Source organism: Hyperoodon ampullatus, assembly GCF_949752795.1.
Source record: "Hyperoodon ampullatus genome assembly, chromosome: 18".
NCBI lineage: Eukaryota > Metazoa > Chordata > Mammalia > Artiodactyla > Ziphiidae > Hyperoodon > Hyperoodon ampullatus.
Window position 1 is genome coordinate 58,771,355 of NC_136931.1, and position 20,146 is coordinate 58,791,500.

General features: G+C 48.2%; 1 protein-coding gene across 1 annotated transcript; it reads left to right on the forward strand.

Annotated features, from left to right (window-relative positions):
* Positions 1-3,867: 3,867 nt before the first annotated feature.
* CACNG7 (calcium voltage-gated channel auxiliary subunit gamma 7) lies at positions 3,868-19,584 on the forward strand (the record flags this gene model as incomplete). Its single annotated transcript, XM_079723697.1, has 5 exons — positions 3,868-4,063; positions 4,762-4,848; positions 5,254-5,394; positions 18,866-19,011; positions 19,327-19,584. 5 exons carry the CDS (start codon positions 3,868-3,870, stop codon positions 19,582-19,584), a joined length of 828 nt encoding a protein of 275 aa, XP_079579823.1.
* Positions 19,585-20,146: the final 562 nt, after the last annotated feature.

The following is a 20,146-nucleotide window of genomic DNA, read 5'->3' on the forward strand; positions in this document are numbered from 1 at the left end:
GGACCAAAGTGGACACGTGCAGGAAGAGGCAGCGGTCTACTCATAGACCACTGAGCGTGTCAGGTAGAGATCCCGGGCACAAAGACAAGCACGCACATATTCGCCCAGAGCAATAAAGCTCACACACTGGCACACTGAGACCCAGCGACTGGGAAGTCCTAAGAGGGAGGATGAAAGGCAAGCCTGCTATTGAAAGACCCCCCAAGACAGAGACACCCGTGAGCTTAAGAATCAGAGACTGAGGCAGAGGGCAGGCAGACGCGCCCTCCGGGCCTCTTTCCCTTGACCCACTTGCGAGTGAGGGGCGTGGAGAGGGCAGTCCAAATAGACTACACTTCCCAGCAGACACTGCGGCGGACCCTTCCCCCAAGTGCGGCCCCCGCCGCCAGGGCTGGTGGGAAGTGTAGTCCCTGCACAGGGACAGGCCAATGGAATGGTGTGCCTCCGTCTGTGTATTTGGAGGTGACTGAGCTTCAAAGCTTCGCAGGCTCCCTCGGGGAACCCCGGCGTCTCTTCGTCCCTGCAGGCTCTTGGGTTTCCGGGGCTCGGTCCAGTTGGCTGCTGGGGCTTCTCCTCTCTTTCCCAGCACCGCCGCGGTACCCCCATCCGGTGCCCGCGGCCCCCAACCCCTGCTCCGACCCTCGGCGGGCGGCCTGCCCCTTTAAGAGTGGCCCCGCTGACATCACGGCGGGGGGGTGGGTGCTGGCCCGGCTCCCGGCTCCGCGGCGGCTGCAGGACCCGGCTCCGCTCTGCGCCCGCCTGCTGCTCAGGGGACCCCGGCCCGGGACGCCCCCTCCAGCTTCTTCCAGCCGCCCAGACCCCAGGCTCCGCCCCACGCCTGGGCAGAGCCCCAGTCTTCATCAGGGTACCCCAGGATTGCCCCTGCTGTCTCTTCTTCTCAGGGTCTCTTCCCTCTCTCTCTCTCTCTCTCTTTCTCTCTCTTTCTCCCTATCTCAAGGTCTCTGGGTCTCAGCATCTCTCAGCCCAAAGGTCTTTGACGGTCTACCTGTCTCTCTCTGTCTGTGACCTCTCCACTTCCAGGACCCCAGAATCTCTGAGCCTGGAGGAAGAGGAGGGATCCTAGGTCAGATCTCTGCCTCTCCATTTCTCTCTCTGTCTCTTTTAGGCCATCTCTGTGTCTTCTCCAGTCTCCAGACCTGCGAGTCTCAGAATTTCACAGCCTCGAGGTCTCGGTGTGACTCTGGATTCTCTGCTCTGTCTCTCTGCCGCTCTGTGTGCCCCTGCCCCTCTCGGGCTCTCTACCTCTGTTTCTATTCTCTCTCGCTCCCTGCCTCCCCCATTCTCGAGGCCCGTCTCCCTCCCTCCCCGCATCCTTTGCCCCCTCCTTCCCTGCCCCTCCCCTCCTCCGCAGTAGCCAATGAGCGGCCGCCGGTCCCAGCTCCCGGCGTCGAACGCCGAGTGAGGCCGCGGGCGCGGGGGGTGGGGGGTGGGAGGCCGGGAGGGGGCCGGGACGCCGGGCTCCGGGGCGGGGGCGGGGGGCGCGGGCACCGGCGACCCCGGTGGCGGCGGCGGCAGCGGCGGCGGCCGGGGGAAGCCGCGGGGCCGGTCATGCGGCTGCGGGGCCCGCGGCCCGGAGCGTCCGCCCAACCCTGAGCGAGGTGAGTGTGAGGGGAGGGTCCTGGAAGGAGGTGGGCGCGGGGGGTTCCTCTGGAGGTGGCTGGGAGACGGAGCTTGGGGCTAAAAGGGGCCTGAGTGGCTCCGGGGGCTGAGATTCTGGCGGTCGGACGCCCGAGTTCGGGGGCAGTGGGGGATGGAGGGACATTTGGGCCTAAGGAATCCGGGAGGACGGGGTCCGAGGGTCCCAGAGTGGGGCAACTGTACTCTTAATGTCCGAGTCTTGGACACCGTGGGCACCGGGGAGGGTGCAGGCCAGGTCCTTGAGGGAGGCGGTCCTGGCTGAGGGGGGAGGGCCCGGGCCCGGTAAAGGCAGGCTGTGAGTCCGAGAAGGGGTCCCCAAAAAGAGGGAGCACGTCTCCCAAGGTATTGAAGGGAGGTGGAGTTTGGACTTGGGGCTTGGAGAATGGGACCCCAGGGATCCAGAAGCCTATATCCAGGAAAGGCTGGGATAAAGAAGGATAAGAAGGAGGCTCCGGGCCTTGGGGGGAGGGGGGGTCCCAAAGGAGGAAGGGCTGGAGGCTGGAGGAGAATGAGGAGATCTGGGCGGGCCATTTAGAGTGAGGAGGAATCAAGCAAGGCAGGAGGGAACCGCCAGAGGGGAAGTGAGAAGGGTGACGTTGGCAAGGTCCCAGCTGGGAGTCTGAGAAGACAATGGGGGGAGCTGAGGTCAGCTACCTGGGACTAAGACAGTCAGGGTGACAGGGTTTTTGATGCTGGTTTCTGAGGTGAGTGGACTGGAAGAGGAGCAGACAGCTGGCAGTCAAGCCCTGGAGCCATGGGACGGGGGATGGGAGGAAAAGCTGGTCGGAGCCCTGCCAGTCTCGGATTCCTGAATCCTCCAGGAGGCTGGGGGCATGGCGGGTGGGCTGGGGGCACCAGATGCTGCAATGGTGGGGGGGGGGCAGGCGGGATGAAGATTGTCTCAAACTCCAGGGTTCTTACAGGGGTGGTGTCAAGTTTCAAGGCTACAAGAGTTCTGGTTAAGGAGAGTGGGGTCTCAAGTCTTGGCTGCATTGTAGGGGGGGGTGTTGATTAGGGGTCTTAACCTTCATAGTTAAAACGGTGATGGAGGTTGTGGTATTCATGTAGGTTGAGGTCTCTGGTTGAGATAGGATGGGGATCCCAGTTTGAGCCCCCAAATCATGAGACTGTGTGGTTTAGGGAAATGTTCTTGATAAAGGGTGAGTGTGGTGGGTAAGGGATTAAGAGCTCCCTAGTTGGAATCTCCAGATTTCTGACTGGAATTTTGGAGGCCACAGCCTTGAACTGAGGATCTCTTTTTTGAGGGTCCAGTGTTAGGGAGATCTGGGTTCCAGGTTGGATGTTGTAGAGGGTCTGTATTTGGAAGTCCTAGTATGGGAAGTTGGAGTCCAGAACCTCTGGTAGGGAATCTGGGGATCTTGTAATGGGGATGGGGGGAGTGGGGACCCTGGGCTTCCTGATCCGGGTTTTAGAGTTCAGAGCACTGATCCCTAGTTTGAAGGAAGGTCACTTGTTTGACTGGAGTGCTCTGATTAGGATGCTGAGATGGGGGACTCCCAGATCATGGTTTTGACATTCTGGAGTCTCTAGCCAAAATCCTGGCTCCAGGTCTCTGGGCCCCAGTATTCTGGGATCCAGCAACATGGGGTGGAGTTCTAACATTCCAGGTTCAGGGGCCTGTGGGGACTTGGGATGGGTGGAGGGGGGAATTAAGGTTCTGGAATCTTGGATCTGGGTCGTCGTCCATGATCTCAGACTGGGATACCAAATTGAGGTCAAGACACCATATCAGAGTTAGAAGGTCAAGGTCTTGGTATTAGAATTGGATGTTAAGGGTCAAGATACGAGTCCAAGGGTTTAAACTTCGATGGGAGGTCTGAGGTCAGGGCTAGCAGGGTATGGGGTTAGGGTCCTTGGCTAGCGACCCACTTGGGGGATTTCTAGTTGCTATTCAGAGACAGAGTCCAAAAGAAAGCGGTCAGGGTGTCAGGTCTGGGCATGGAGTCAGGATTGGTGGCCTAGGTTAGGGTTTCTAGACAAGTTACTGGTTCAAATCCAGGGATGGAGTCGTAGGTCAGGGCACAGAGGTCAGATCTGAGAGGGTTCAGTTTGGGGATTGTTGTTTCTGGCCTGGGTCTGATGTCCCACGTGGCTGCATGGGGTTTGGGGACTCTAGTGGTCCCATCAGTGCCCTCCACTGCAGCTTCCCGTCCCTCAGGCCCCGCAGGGCGCCCCCCGCCGCTGAGGATGAGTCACTGCAGTAGCCGCGCCCTGACCCTGCTGAGCAGCGTGTTTGGTGCGTGTGGCCTGCTGCTTGTGGGCATCGCGGTCAGCACGGACTACTGGCTGTACATGGAAGAGGGAACGGTGTTGCCACAGAACCAGACCACGGAGGTCAAGATGGCGCTGCATGCCGGCCTGTGGCGCGTCTGCTTCTTCGCAGGTACAGACCTCACCTGCCCACCGGTCAACTGTCCCTGCCTTGCTTGGGATCCGAGAGTCTTTATCCATAGTTCCATCCCATGGGTTTCAGAAATCCAGAAATCAGTCCTGTTTCTCTCCTGGAGAGTCGAATTTCTACCTGGAGATTCAGTTTCTAGCCCTTTATTCCCTGGATCTAAGAACCCTAATGCTCACACAATCTCCAGATCCCTAATCCCCGTAACCTCCTGGAGCCCCTGGCCCCATAGAAGCAGTAGTTAAGTTCAGAACTTGTCTCCTGGACAGTTCCAGAGCTGAACGGGAAGAATAAAAAAAAATTTTAAAAAACCCACTGTGCTTCCCAGCTACCACAGAGACCGCTCCTTCTAGGAATCCTGTCCGACCTCACCCCCCAGACCTTACCTCTTTAGAGATCCAGGAGTCCTGGCCCATAGCCCCTCTGGCCCATAGTCCCCCTGGGACTCAGTCTTCCAGCCCTGTCCTCCTCCATCCAAGGGACTCTAAGGCAGCTTGCAGTAGGAGCTCTCGGACTCCTGCCCACCCCCATCTGCGACCCCCTAAGAGTAGTACAGACCATGACCCTTGGATTAAACCTCACATTCCCATCCTGGGGTCTCTCTACTGTGCGTCCTGCCCCTGACTGCCTCTCCAAAGCTCAGGAGCCTCTCATCCAGCCCTGCCTTCTTATCTTCCCCTCAGGCCGGGAGAAGGGTCGCTGCGTGGCCTCAGAATATTTCCTTGAACCGGAGATCAACTTGGTGACGGAAAACACAGAGAATATTCTGAGTGAGGGGAAGCAGGGGGTGGGGAGGGCTAGGCAACAAGGGGGCAGGGTGACAGGGCGGGTCCTGGGAGAAAGGGTAGGACCAGAGAAGGGGTGGGGTGGGAGGGAAGGAGTGGAGGCTTGAAAGCAGGCAGAGTGGTTGGGTAAGGAGGAGGGGCCAGGTTGAAGGGGTGGGGCCTGGGAAGTGGGTGGAGTCAATAGGTAAGGGGTGGGGTCAAACCAAAGGAGGGGTGGCCTGTGTGAAGGGGTGGGGCCAGCAGTGGAAGTTTCAGAAAGGGGAGGAGCCACATAAAAGAGCGGGGTCAGGGCGGGGAGGTGGGGGGTGGAAGTGGAGAGGTCAGGAGAATGGGGAGGTGTCCTCCTGGAGAGTCCCCCCTCACACGTCTTTCTTCTTACCCCTCCCCCAGAGACAGTGCGCACAGCCACCCCCTTCCCCATGGTCAGTCTCTTCCTCGTGTTCACCGCCTTCGTCATCAGCAACATCGGCCACATCCGCCCACAGAGGACCATTCTGGCCTTCGTTTCTGGCATCTTCTTCATCCTATCGGGTAAGCCCGAGGAAAAGACTTACAGGCCGCGGGACTATTTTAGGTTCCAGGAACCTGTGGTTCCTCTTCCAGTAGGAAAGCCACTTCCTTGCTGTGTAATCCTGGAGGAGTTGCAGCACCTCTCTGAGCCCCACTTCCCTCCTCTGTGAAATGGAGCTAGCCGCCAAATCACAGCGAATGCCTGTTGGGTGCTAATTAGGTGTCAGGCTCAGTTCTGATACTCACAACAACCCTGTGAGGTAAATGCTATGAATAGCCCCATTTTACAGATATGGAAACAAACACTCAGAGAAATGAAGTCATTTGCTCAGGGCCATACAACCCGTGAGAGGCAGAGGTGGGATTCAAACTCACGCACTTCTCCTCCAGAGGCTGTATTTTTAACCACTCCTGATATTTTAGCAATTAACAGCTTACAAGGCTCTTTATATTCTGTGCATCATTTTACTTGAACATTTTTCAACCAGAAGAGTTGAAAGAACCCTGTGCCCACCTCTTACAGTCGACCATTACTGTACCACAAGATTTGCTTTATGCTGTATCTGTCCATCTGTCTCTCTACCCATCCATCAGTCTATCTTATTATCATTTTAAAATGCATTTCCAAGTGAGTTGCAGGCATCAGTACACTTTGCCCTAAATTCTTCACCATGCGTGTCATTAGCTAGAGTTCGACGTTTGTTTATAGTTCTTGTTTCTTTTGAGATTCAGGGTTCTTTTGCATGAGTGATCTCATAACCTTCTCATGACATCTCTGCCCGGGAGCTATTATTAGCACTCATTTGATAAAATGGGGATACCGAGGCCTGAAACTGTGCAGGGAGTTGCCTAAGATACCAACGTAATGCTGGCTCCCCAGGGACCCAAGTGTCCTGAGCTCCAGAGTAGAGCTGTTTCTGAAGTGTTACCCGCCTCCAAATTTCAGCTCAGTCCAGTCCAATTTGGTCCAACTCAGCTCGGGTCAGCCCAGATCACCTCAGCTCTGACACACTTAACTCCATGAATCTGGCCCAACTAATCCCAATCTATTCTGACTCATTTCTTCAGTTCAATTCGAATTAATTCAACATGATTTAATTAAACTCCATTCGGGCCCTTTTAATTCGGTTGATACTTTATGAACAAACCCTGCTGTTTGTCTCGTTTCCGTTCTGTCCCTTTGGGCCCACATTCGGCTGCCTCTTTTGAGTTGGCTCTGCAAATAATTGAAGATAGATCTTCAAATATCCTCTCCTCCAGTCTCCTCCCTTTTCCTCACCCAGCTTTCTCCAGGCTAAACCTCCCCCGTGTTTCCAACCTAACCTGACGAGACCTTTTCCCAGGGAAACCAGGGTGCAACCTCTGTGCAAATTTGAATCACAGCATGTAGAGCCAGACACAGAGCTAAAATAAGACACGTAGAATATCTACATCCCAGAGTGTCAGATGGAAAAATAGTGGCCTAGAGAGACAGAAAGTGGGGCAAGGGTAAGGAGTATGGGAACATTTATTCAACCCACCTGAAACATTAGAAGAAGGAAAATCCCGTTGTTCGTGGTTCACAGAAGTTGAAACAAAAGAGGTGACGTAGCTGGTAAATGGCAGCGCTGGCATTAGAAGCGAGGATATTCTCTTCCCAAAAGCCATGCATCAGGACCTGACTTCCCAAGGTCAAGCTGAGGATCAGTGGTGCCATCAGGGCTGGAAGTCAGGCCTCTGATGTAATAATAGAGTAATGGGGGGGATTGAACCCCACTTCCTGAACTTCATTTCATAGACTAGGACCTATGCACCCCACCCAAAGTATGCAGTTGTGTGCTTTTTTTTTTTTTTTTTTTTTTTGCGGTACGCGGGCCTCTCACTGTTGTGGCCTCTCACTGTTGTGGCCTCTCCCGTTGCGGAGCACAGGCTCCAGACGCACAGGCTCAGTGGCCGTGGCTCACGGGCCCAGCCGCTCCGTGGCATGTGGGATCTTCCCGAACCAGGGCACGAACCCATGTCCCCTGCATCGGCAGACGGACTCTCAACCACTGCGCCACCAGGGAAGCCCCATTTGTGTGCTTTAAATGTTGTAGGGTGTAGTGGCTGAAGGCACGTGCTCCTGTGAACCTAGAAAGACCTGGGTTAACATTCTACCACTTACTCAGTGTGTGAGTTACAGCCTTCCTTTCTGGAGCTGTTGAGAGGACCAATCTTGTTCAGGGCTCAGCAAACTTTTTGCTTAGGGCAAAACAGTAAATATTTCAGGCTTTGTGAGCCATAGGGTTGGAGTGCCAAAGCAACCAGAGGGGAAGCAATGGGCCTGGCTGTGCTCCAATCATCCTATTTATGGACCCTGAAATTTGAATTCAGTGTAATTTTCATGGGTTATGAAATATTATTCTTCTTTTGTTTTTTTTCCCCACCATTAAAAAAATGTAAAAACCACACTCAGCTCGCAAACCATACAAAGACAGGCAGCAGGAGAAATAGTAGTTTTCTGACCCCTGGTCTAGATCACGGATGTGAAGGGCCAACCCAGTGCCTGGTCTATAGCAGTAAGTATTCAACACGTGGTAATTTAAACTAAATACATACACACGTACATTCATAAATAGCAGTAGTAGCAACAACAACTATTCTAATAAACACTTTATTGAGTGCCATGGTTTGGGGAAGTTCTAAGTGCTTTGTGCAAATTAAGTTATTTCTTTTTCTTCCCCTCATAAGGCAGATGTTATTATTATTCCCATTTTCCACTTGAGGAAACAGAAGCACTCAGAAGTTAAGCTGCTCCATAGTGGAAGAAGGATTCCAACCCAGACTTTCACCCTGGCACTCTGCTGCCCTATCACAGTTAAAAATCATAAAGACAAAGCAGATTAAAAGAGAGGAAAGGGGGACTTCCCTGGTGGTCAGTGGTTAAGACTCTGCACTTCCACTGCAGGGGGCATGGGTTTGATCCCTGGTCTGGGAAGCAAGATCCTGCATGCTCCGTGATGGGGCCAAAAAAAAAAGGGGCGGGGGAAGAATGGAAATAGTACCAACAATATCTTAGATCTTGGAATGGAATGATCTAGTCCAACCACCTCATGCTCCCAATGAGGAAACTGAGACTTAGAAAGAGACAAGAGTTGCCCGAGGTCGGGTAAATGGTGAAGTTGGCATTCAATTTTGGAGAAAGTGGTGAGAGGGCTGGGGCAGGAAAGGGATAGGGTCACACCTGGACGTTAAAGATCCCTCAGGGACTTGTGTTTGGAATGCACTAGAAGGAAAGAGACTGGAAATGGGCAAACAGAGGAGGAGGCTTATGCATTGGTCCAGGCAATAGCAGATAAGGTTTCAGCTGGGAGGGGGTGTGGAAGGATAAAGGTGACTGGATGGCTTTGAGAGAGAAGGATATTGACAGAAGAATCAATAGAGCCAGATGACTGACTGGATATGGTTGGTGAGAGAAGGGGAGGAGGCTGGAGTGACATTGATTTTCTTTTTCCAGGTCATAAGAGGCGTGCTTCCCGTGCACGGCTCATATCAACCCCTGATCCTCAATCACGCTTTATGCATCTGCTCATTCATTCATTCACCATCAAACATTTACAGAGACACCTTACATGCCACGCCCTGTGCTGGGCGCTGGTGACATACGGAATCTTTTTTTTTTTAATGTGGTGACAGTCACATAATGTAAAACATACTATTTTAACCATACTTAACTGTCCAGTTCAGTGGCACTAAGTACATTCACGTTGCTGTGCAGCTCTCACCGTCATCCACCTCCCACAGTTTTCACCTTCCTAAACTGAAACTGTGTCCCCATTCAACAAGAACTCTCCATCCCCCTCCCCAACCCCCGCCTGGCCCCTGGCATCAACCAGTGTACATTCTGACTCTATGCATTTGACTATTCTAGGTACCTCGTGTAAGTGGAATCACACAGCATTTGTCTGCACCTAATGTATATTGGAATGCATGGCAGTCTCCAGGCAGTCAGCCACAAAACAGCTCCCAGCTGCATGTGCGTCAGTGCTTGTCACACAACACTTAACTCCCTTTTATGGATTTCCATTGCACTTAGAATACATCCCACCTCCTCGTGCTGGCTTACACAGTCTTCCATGATTTGGCTACTGTTCGGACCTCTGGCCTCATTACCTAACTCACTAACACTGTCCCCATTGCTTGTAACTTCAGCTGCACTGGCCTCAGCCTGTTCCTCAAAAGTGATATCTCAACCTCACTTTTACACTCACGAGCCCTCCCTGTTTGGAAGTCTCTTCCCCCTAATTCTCAAAGACTCCAACTTTCCCTCTTCAGAGTTTCTTCCTCTGACAATGGTACCCCATGTTGCTTTGCCCCCACTATACTATCCATCACATTCCCTATTTTATATTTGTTTCATAGCACTTATGGCTATTGTCATCTTATTCATTTTCTGTCTCCTCCTACTGGAATGTAAACTCCAAAAGGCAGGAACATGCTCTTGCTTGTATCTTCAGAGCCTAGACGAGTTGCTGGCACAAAGTCCACAATGCAATATTTGTAGAAGGGATGCATGGTAAAGACAGCTCAGGGCATTCTGGGAAAAGCGAAGATGCATTAAGCTGACACAAGAAGGTGGTGGGAAGGGTGGGAACGACCACAACTTCAAGAGCAGGTGACATCTGAATTGAAGATGCAGAAAGGGCGACGGGAAGTTTTTCAAGTGAAGAGAGAGAAGTGCCTTGTACGGACGGGATTCACAGCACGTGTTAAGACCCTAGAAAGCAGCTGAGACAGATGTAGCCAGCTGTGTAGCTCTCCGTGGTCCTGAAACTCTTTGCTCTAAAGCCAGGTTGTTCCTATTCAGCTTGGAATGTAGGTGATTCTTGCCTACTGTGCTCTAAGTATTCTGAAGCAGATGTAGTGGAGGGGGGAGGGAGAGAGTTGGATTACAGAGCAGGGAAGGGGGAAGGGAGAGAGAAAAAGAGAGAAGGAGAAAAAAGGGAAAAGAACGTTATTTTTTAGAGAACCAGAGCCACTGTAAAATGACCAGGAAGGAGAAGGAATGACAAGAAGAACTTACCTTTTGACATTGTTTTTAGATAACTTTCAATGACTAAAAACAACAACAAGGGTGAAAAACAACAACAAAAAGCTCTTTCTCTTTGTTTCTTTTTTTTTTTTTTTTCTTATTTTTCTTCTCTTTGGAAAGATTTGTTTCCTTCTCATCAAACCTGCTCCTGACTCTCTGTATGGAGAATGCTTGTTATTTACAACTGAAATGTGAAACATAGGACTTGAGGTGAGGCAGGAGTGGTTAGCAGGTACGGGTTTTAGAAAGAACCAGTATCTAAAACAGGGGGATACAGATTTCTAGGCAGTGGGACAGGCATAGGGAATAAGCCTTAGCTGGGTCAGAGGACTTGGGAATGCAAAAAGGGGTTTAGATTTTGAGAGATTCAGGAAGTAAAATAGACATTACTTGATGATGGACCATCCGTCTTGGATGGGGGACTGGGAATCAAGAGGATTCCCCTGCATTTGACTAGGGTACTCTAGTCAGTGTGGTTTCTGGACTTATTTAGGTATTGTTTCTTTCCTTTTTTTTTTTTTTTTTTTTTTTAAGGATCTTGTTTAGAGTCACGCATTGCCTTCATTTTATTTTATTTTATTTATTTTTGGCCATGCCGCATGGCTTGTGGGCTCTTAATTCCCAGACTAGGGATTGAGCCCGGGTCCCTGGCAGTGGAAGCGCCTAGTCCTAACCATTGGACTGCTAGGGAATTCCCTAGGTATTCTTTTGCTATAAACCTGCTCATCTTTCAAGACCTATAGCAGATGCCTTCACCATGTAACACTTCATGGGCCCCCTCTTCTTGAACATCAAAATTATGGAATACCAGAAGTTGAAAGTGCTATGGAAGTTCAGCAAAGGCTAATTCTTAAAGGAGGCAGAGGAATGGGGACTTGGAGTGGATTTAAAAGGGAAAAGCAGCTAACGAGCTAGAAATTCCAGTTGCATGGCAAGTATATTCATCCATTCAACTAGTATTTATTATCTGCTGGATCTCGCACCAGATGCTAGGAATGCAGTAGGAAACAAGGTAGACTAGTTTCAAGCATCCTAGAGGAAGTGGAGGAGAGTCATGACTAAAAAACTACAAATAGACAGAAAATATAATGTTAGGTAGTGATAAGTGCAACAAAGATAAAACAGTTAAGGGGAAGGAGATTGATGGGAACGTCATTATTTAATCTTACCTCAATCACTCCACTTTTTTTTTTTTTCGGTACGCGGGCCTCTCACTGTTGTGGCCTCTCCCGTTGCGGAGCACAGGCTCCAGACGCGCAGGCTCAGCGGCCATGGCTCACGGGCCCACCCGCTCCGCGGCATGTGGGATCTTCCCGGACCGGGGCGCAAACCTGTGTCCCCTGCATCGGCAGGCAGACCCTCAACCACTGCGCCACCAGGGAAGCCCAATCACTCCAAATTTTTAATGAAAACTTTGAAATCTATAGAATAGTACAGTGAACGCTGGTACTTCTTCCACCTAGATCCACATAGATACTTGCATTTTGCTAAAGTTTTGCCATATTCTGGCTCTCTCTTTACACACAGTGTGGTTTTTGTTTGTTTCTGGCTTTACCGTTTGAAAGTAAGTTGCAGGCATCATGATCGTTCATCTCTAAACATTTTAATATGCATCTCTTAAGAGCAATGACATTTTCTACACAACTACAACACCATTATCAAATCTAGAAATTTTACAATAATTCCGTAATATAATTCATTCCATTTTCAAACTGTGCCAGTTGTTCTAAGAATGCCTTTTATAGCTTTTCCTCCAGAACCAGGATTCAGTCTGTTTATGCACAGCATTTAGTTAATTCTCTTTTAGTCTAGAATAGTTCCCATACTATACTTTTTTACAACACTGACTTTTAAAATATATTTCTTTATAAAAATATACAAAGGATAGTATAATTTGCCATGTACCCTTCACTCAGTTTCAACAATTATCAACATATGGTGAATCTTTTTTTAGTCGTACTGCCATACCTCCCTTCTGTACTTCACTACATGATTTTAAAGTTGGTCCCAAACATTAAATCGTTTTATCCACAAATACTGCAGTATATCTCTGAGAAATTAGTACTTTGTTATTTAACTAGCCACAGTGCCACTGTCATGCCCAAACAATTAAGAATAGCTGCTTAATATAAATTAATATCTAGTTAGTGTTCAACTTCCCCACTTGTCTCATAAATGCCTTTTTTTTTTTTACCATTAGTTTCTTGCAGACCAGGATCCAAATTCCACTTGTGCATTTAGTTGATAGATCTCTGAAGCCTCTTTTAATCTGTAACAGTCCTTCTCCTTCTATTTTTTTCCTTGCCATTTATTTGTGAAGAAATTTAGTCATTTGTCTCATAGAATTCCCACACTCTAGATCTTTCTGATTGTGTTTTTGTGATTTAATATGCTCATCCATCCTGTGTTTTCCTGTAAAACTGTAGATCAGATCCAGGTTTGATTTTTTGGGGGGGGGTGATAAAATACTTCATAGATAGGTGGTGCTATTATGTCCTACTGTATTGCATCAGGAGACCTAATACTATCTGGTTGTGTCTCTTTTTGAGATGTTAAGATCAGTCACTTAAGTATTACAGCTTGGCTCATACCATTGTCATTTTGAAATCTGCAGGACAGGGTGTCTTGTAGAACACCCCACATCCCACATTTATTTGATTGTTTCCTTGTGGCATCCTTTGATTTGTTCCTCTTTCTTTGTATTTTCTGTAGCCTGGAAGTTATGTCCAGGGTAGAGACTTGATTAGATTCTGGTTAAATATGTTTGGCAAGATTTAGAGGTGGTGCCATGTTCTTTATAGCCCATGACTTCAGGTAGCAAATAGTGTCAAGTTGTTCCTACCAGGAGTGGAACAAAGTTTGAACCCTTGGTACAGGGGGTGATCATTAGAGCTCTCCATTGAAAAGGTACATTTTTCTCTTTACAATGAATAAGTCATTTGCAGGGTAACATTTTGGCACCTTGGGGGAAAAATCCTGTTTGGAGATGTCCATTTTATTCAAAATGGGTTGCTTTGGAAAAATTTTAAACATACAGAAAAGTTGCAAGAGTTATACAAGGAACTCTCATATATTCTTCACTGGGACCAATTTATAACATTTTCCACATTTGTATTTCTGTTTCTTTGTATCTTACATGTATATATCTATATGTGTATGTATTATATAATTTATATTATATATTATATTATATTACTTTATATTATATATAACCACCTGAACATAAATTGCAAACACTTCACTCTTAAATACGTCAGCAATTATGTCCTAAGCACAAGTGCATTTTCTTTCCTAACCACAGTACAATCGTCAAATTCAGGAAGTTTAACACTTATACAGTATTACAGCTGATACGTAGTTCATATTCAGATCTCACCAATTGTCTCCACACTGCCTTTTATAGTCAGTTTTTCCCCTGATTCAGGATCCAGTTCTGTATTTCCTTGCTGTGTCTCTTTCGCCTCCTTTCATCTTTTATATAGTTCCTGTACCTTTAAAAAAAAATCTTTCATGTTGATGTTTTTTGAAGAATGCAGCCAGTGTTTTGTAGAACACCCCACAGTTTCCACAGGAGTGGATCCATGTTACAAATTACCAGCAGGGACACTACATAAACGAAGTAGTGTCACGATCACATCAGGAGGTCGGGGTGTCCGTTTGTCCCATTATTGGGATTGATGTTAGCTTCGGTTTCTTGGTTCAGATGGTATCTGTCAGATTCCTTTATGATAAAGGAAGTTTTCAAAAATCTCTTTGTAATTAATAGATATTCCATGGGGAGATTCTGTCATACAGTGATTTAATGTCCACTGTCGACGATGCTCGCCTAAATCCTAATATTACTACAAGGGTTGCAGAATGGTGTTTTCTTAACTCTGTTGTTCTATCTACATGGATGTCACTGAAAAGAAGAATTTTTTTTGGTGGGGGGGCCACATGGCTTGTGGGATTCTAGCTCCCAGACCAGGGATTGAACCTGGCCCCTCAGCAGTGAAAGTGTGGCGTCTTAACCACTGGACTGCCAAGGAATTCCCAAATGTTCTCTTTTCTTTTATTATTTATTTCCTTAAAGAATATATCAGTATGGATTCACATTTTTAAAGAATTCAGCGTATTGTATGCCATTACTTTTAGTTTTCATTTTGATGTTCAGATTGTCCCCAGTTGGGCTATCAGGAAGCTCCTTCAAATGAGTTCCTGGAAATGAGTTCCTGGGTCCTTTTTTGACATGTCTCCAACATTTTGTTTCTGAGTACTTCCTTATTTTGTGGTACCAGTACACTTTTACCGCCCCTGCCTCAGGCTTCAGATGAGCTGTTTCTTCCTAGCTCCTGATGTAGTGGGGGTGATAGTAGAGACCAAAATCTGGGTGCTAGGTGTGCTCATTGCTGCTGGGGTGTCACTGCTCCTAGGATATTTCAGGATACGAGCTGGGAAATTACATATATTTGTAAAACAGGAGTTTATACTGACACCACAAGGGTCTTTCTTGACTTGCCCCATTCTGATTTGTATCTTCCTTCTTTCAGAATGAGATCTCTACCTCCCCAAAACATCCGTATATTTGCACATTTGCTCAACCCTACTATTCACACAGAATAACTTAAGTACTGCTACCCCTACACCACTCCCAATAAAAATCTACTAAATACGGTTCAAGATTTCTTCACAGACCTTTTTGTCTTTAAACTGAGATATATATTCAAAGTACTTTGCCCAAAAGTTACTTGGATTGCTACTTTCCCCCCTCCTGTGGTTGTATTATTCATCTGATATAAATTAGCTTCATTTATTTTTGTTTATATTCAATTTTAGTTGTTTTCCCCATCCTTGTTTTTGTTTTTTTTAATAAATTTATTTATTTTATTCTTGGCTGCGTTGGGTCTTCGTTGCTGTGTGTAGGCTTTCTCTAGTTGCAGCAAGTGGGGGCTACTCTTTGTTGCGATGCATAGGCTTCTCATTGCGATGGCTTCTCCTGTTGCGGAGCACGGACTCTAGGCGCGCGGGCTTAGTATTTGTGGCGCACGGGCTTAGTTGCTCTGCGGCATGTGGGATCTTCCCGGACCAGGGCTCGAACCCATGTCCCCTGCATTGGCAGGCAGATTCTCAACCACTGCACCACCAGGGAAGCCCCAGGTCCTTGTTGATTTTATCTTTTGAATATATAAAATATTAGCATAGTTCCAAATGTCAAAATTATGCAAAAATATATACTCAGAGGAGTGCCACTTCCTTCCCATCTCTTCCTTCCTATTCTCACCTACCTAAAGTAATCAACTTCATGTTTGTTTCCCCTCCTATGTCTCTTTTTGTAAAAATAAGCAGATGCATATATGTACTTTATGTACCTTTTTGGGGCTTAAAAGCTAGCATTCTGTATACTCTTTTTAAAAAATTAGTGATACGGTCTGGAACTATCACTGAACTCCATATCTGTTCCTAGAGATCTTCCTCATTGTCCTTTCATAGTGGCACAGTACTCTGTTACGTGATGTTTTATAGTTTATTCCATTAATCTTCTATGTAAGGGCATCTAGGTCATTTTTAATATTTTGCAATTATGAATAATGCAGTGAATTAACTTGTACATATGTGCTTTCATACTGTTGGACAGGTATCTTCAGGGTCAATTTCTAGAAGCGGGATTGCTGGGTTAAAGGATAAATATATGTGTGGTACTGTTAGACATGGCCAAACTCCCCTCCATAGAGGTTGCACTATTCATTTTGCATCCCCACCAGCAATATATAAGAGCTTCCATTTCCCTGCCTCACAAAGAGTATGTTGTGAAGCTTTTTAACTTTTGACGATCTGATGGATGAGAAATGGTATGCCCTCATCGTTTTCACCTGCATTTCTCTAATTCTGAGTGAAGGGGCAATTTTTTAAAACAAGGAGATCATAGAAGTCCTTTGTAAAGAGGTGACAAGGAATAAGAGATCTAAATGAAGTGACAGATACCAGGGGTTAGGATGCCGTGCTTCCACTGCAGGGGGTGCAAGTTCTATCCCTAGTCGGGGAACTAAGATCCCACATGCCATGCAGCCAAAATAATAATAATAATAATAATAATAATAATAAATAATAATAATAATGAAGTGACAGAGAGAGACATGTGGAAATCTGGGGGAAGCAGCATTCCAGTTCAAGGGAACAGGGAGAGCAAAGGCCCTGAGGCAGAAATGAAATTGTGTTCAAGCAAGAGTGGGATCTAAGTAGCAGGTGCAAGGAGAAATGGCTAGAGATGAGTTTGGCAGGTGACTTTGTAGGCATTGCAGTCCAGGGGTCAGGAACGTGTTTCTGTAAAATGCCAGATAATAAATATTTTCAGCTTTACTGACCATACAGTCTCTGCCGCAACTACTCAGTTTTGCCGGTACAGCCATAGGCTAAATGTAAACAAATGGGTGTGTCTGTGTCCCAACAAAAGTTTATTTATGGACCCTGAAATTATAAATTCATATGCTTTTTAACCTGAGATATTATAATTCACATAACATTAAGTTCATATATTCAGCAGTTTTAGTGTATTCACAAGGTTGTGCAACCATCTCCATTACCTAATTTTACCACATTTTCATCACCCCAAAAAGAAACCTCACTCCCTTTAATAGCTAATCATAATCCCCCCTCCACCCCACCCCCTGGCAACCACTAATCCACTTTCTATCTCTATGGATTTGCCTATTTTGGACATCTCATATAAATGGAACCATACAATATGTGGTCTTATGCCTCTAGCTTCTTTCACTGAGCACATTTTCTAGGTTCATCCATGTGGTAGTATACATGCGTGCTTCATTCCTTTCTTTGGCTGAATAATATTCCTTTATGTGGCTATACCACATTTTGTTCATCCATTCCGTTGATAGACGTTTGGGTTGTTTCCACTTTTTGGCTATTATGAATAATGCTGCTGCAAACATTCCTGCACAAGTTTTTGTGTGAGCATATGTTTCCAGTTCTCTTGGGTAAATACCTAGGAGTGGAATCGCTGGGTCATATGGTAATTCTATCTTTAACACTTTGAGGAACTGCCAAATGAAATTCATATACTTTTTACGTGCCACAAAATATTCTTCTTTTGATTTTTTCAACCATTTAATTATATAAAAGCCATTCTTAGCTAGTAGGCCATACAAAACCAGGAGGTGGGCTGGATTTAGCCCTGGACGGGCATTGTTTGCTAACCTCTTTTGTAGGCAGTGGAAGGAATTTAGATTTATTCTGGGTACGATGGGCACACAAATGTTTATTTGTAGGATTCTAGGGGAAGATGCTGATGAGGATTACTTGGATTAATTGGGGGGGGAGGGATTTTATAGCCTCTTTAAGCCACCCTATGTATGGCTATCACTATGCATGGCTACTGTTTAAAAGAAAGTTCACCTTGAAGAAGTGATAGCTGCCTCTTAAAATTTTTCAAATCAGACCTCTCCTCTCCACCTTCTCCATGTGCCTCTATTTCCTCAGCTGTAAATGGAGATAAAAATGGTACCAATTTGAAAGTGTCGTGAGGTTTGAATGAGTTAATGCATATATAATACTGAGAATGGTGCGTAGCTTAGAGCAAGACCTATATAAGCAGTTGCTATTATTATTATTGTTATTGATGTTGTTGTTGTTGCTATTATGATCTATACAGCTTCAGCTCAGCTTCATCCTCCTCCCCTTGGAATATCACAATATCCAGTTTCTCCCTTCCAATCTCTTCCCAGAACCAATCAGCCCCAAAAGGATCTTCTAACACTTCCATCTGGCCTTGTCCTTCCTCTGCTTCAGACCATCCATGGCTCCCTAGTGCCCTTGGCATTGATGCCAAGCTCCTCAGCCTGGCATTCGAGCCTCATCATGGCAATGCCCCTGCCCCCTTCTCTGGCCTCATTTCTTGTGGCTGTGGTCCATGTTTTAGCTACGTGGATGGATCAGTTCATTGTTCCCCCTCCAACTCTTTGCCTATGCTGTTCCCTCTGCCCCGCCTGGACTGGTATAATGGTAAACCCTAATTCTTCCCTGGGCCTCATCCTTTAGGACTTGGACAAAGTCATGCTTCCAGGAAGCTTTCCTTGACTCCCTCCACCCTTGCCCCAGGTGGGTTTGGTGCCTCTTCTGGACCCACAGAGCTCTGTGCTACTGTTTTCTTTACAGTACATGTCACCATGGATGTGACTGTTGATCAGTGTTCATGTTTGCCTGCCCCAATTGCATTGTGAGCTCCTGGATAGCAGATTAGGGATGGGGGTGGGAGGGAGCAGGAGGCTGTTGATTTATCTCTGGGCTCCCTGCACCCAGCTGAGGCCAAGCACACAAGGAACTTCAAAGGATGGAATTTAGTCCAGGGTAGAGCAGGGAGGAGAGGGGAGAGGATGGCAGTGAGATGCAGGGGGCTGGGGAAAGGGGTCCACTGCTAACGGACCAAGGGCACCCCCCTGCTCCCCACAGGCCTCTCCTTGGTGGTGGGCTTGGTTCTTTACATTTCCAGCATCAACGACGAGGTCATGAACAGGCCCAGCAGCTCTGAGCAGTATTTCCACTATCGCTACGGGTGGTCTTTTGCCTTCGCAGCTTCCTCCTTCCTACTCAAAGAGGTGATGTCTGTGGGGCCCAGACTATAGAGTTTTGAATAGGGGGGGGGTTGGGGGGGAGGGCATGATTCCTGGGTCCAGGAGGAAGAGGAGGCTGTGGGTGTAGACTCTGAATTAAAAGGAGGTGGTGGCTGAGGTCCTAACCCCTGGGTCCTGGAAGAGGAGGGTCTGGGAGCTCCAACTCCTGGGATCCTGGGGAGGAGGTGACTGGGGCTCTAACTCCTGGGTTCTGGGAAAGGAGGGACTGAGGGTCTTGAGTTTTGGGATCAGAGGGAGCCCGGGGCCAGCCTCTGCGACTCTGACCCTGCCTTGCCACAGGGAGCTGGCGTGATGTCCGTGTACCTGTTCACCAAGCGCTACGCGGAGGAGGAGATGTACCGTCCGCACCCGGCCTTCTACCGCCCGCGTCTCAGCGACTGCTCCGACTACTCGGGCCAGTTTCTGCAGCCCGAGGCGTGGCGCCGCGGCCGCAGCCCCTCCGACATCTCTAGCGACGTATCCATCCAGATGACGCAGAACTACCCTCCAGCCATCAAGTACCCGGACCACCTGCACATCTCCACCTCGCCCTGCTGAGGCCCCGCCCCCGGGGAGCCCCTCTTCCTCCTCTTCCTCCTCCTCCTCTTCCTCCTACTCCTCACGGGTCTCCCCACAACGCAGCTCCCCCTCAAGTCCTCGGGACTCCTCGTCCCACCCGGAGGACGCTGCGCACGCGTTAGCCCCGCTCTCTTCCCAGTGGCCCCGCCCCGTCACCATAACCCCTCCCTCTTCCCTGACCGCTCCACTTCATTGGTCCCTTCCACTTCCAGATGACGCCTCCTTCTAGATGACCCGCCCCTTTTCCTTAGGCCACTCCCCTCCCGGCCTAGTACCGCCTCCCAGGTTCCTCTGCTTCTTGGGCAGAGCGGCCGAGCGCGCCCACCTCCGCGAGCCGCCCCCAGCCTTCCGCCTCGCTGCAGGGGCTCTGGTCAGGAGAGTAGGTTCCAGCTGACGCCAGAAATGCCAAGCATCCTCTTCTGCTCTCTGCCCCGACTTCTCTCTTTCCCGGCCCAATCTCACCTCTGGACTTTCGTGGTCCTCGGGTGTAGTGCGGCCGGGGTGGGGCTGGAGGCCGCAGGTATGTGTCCCCTCCCCCACT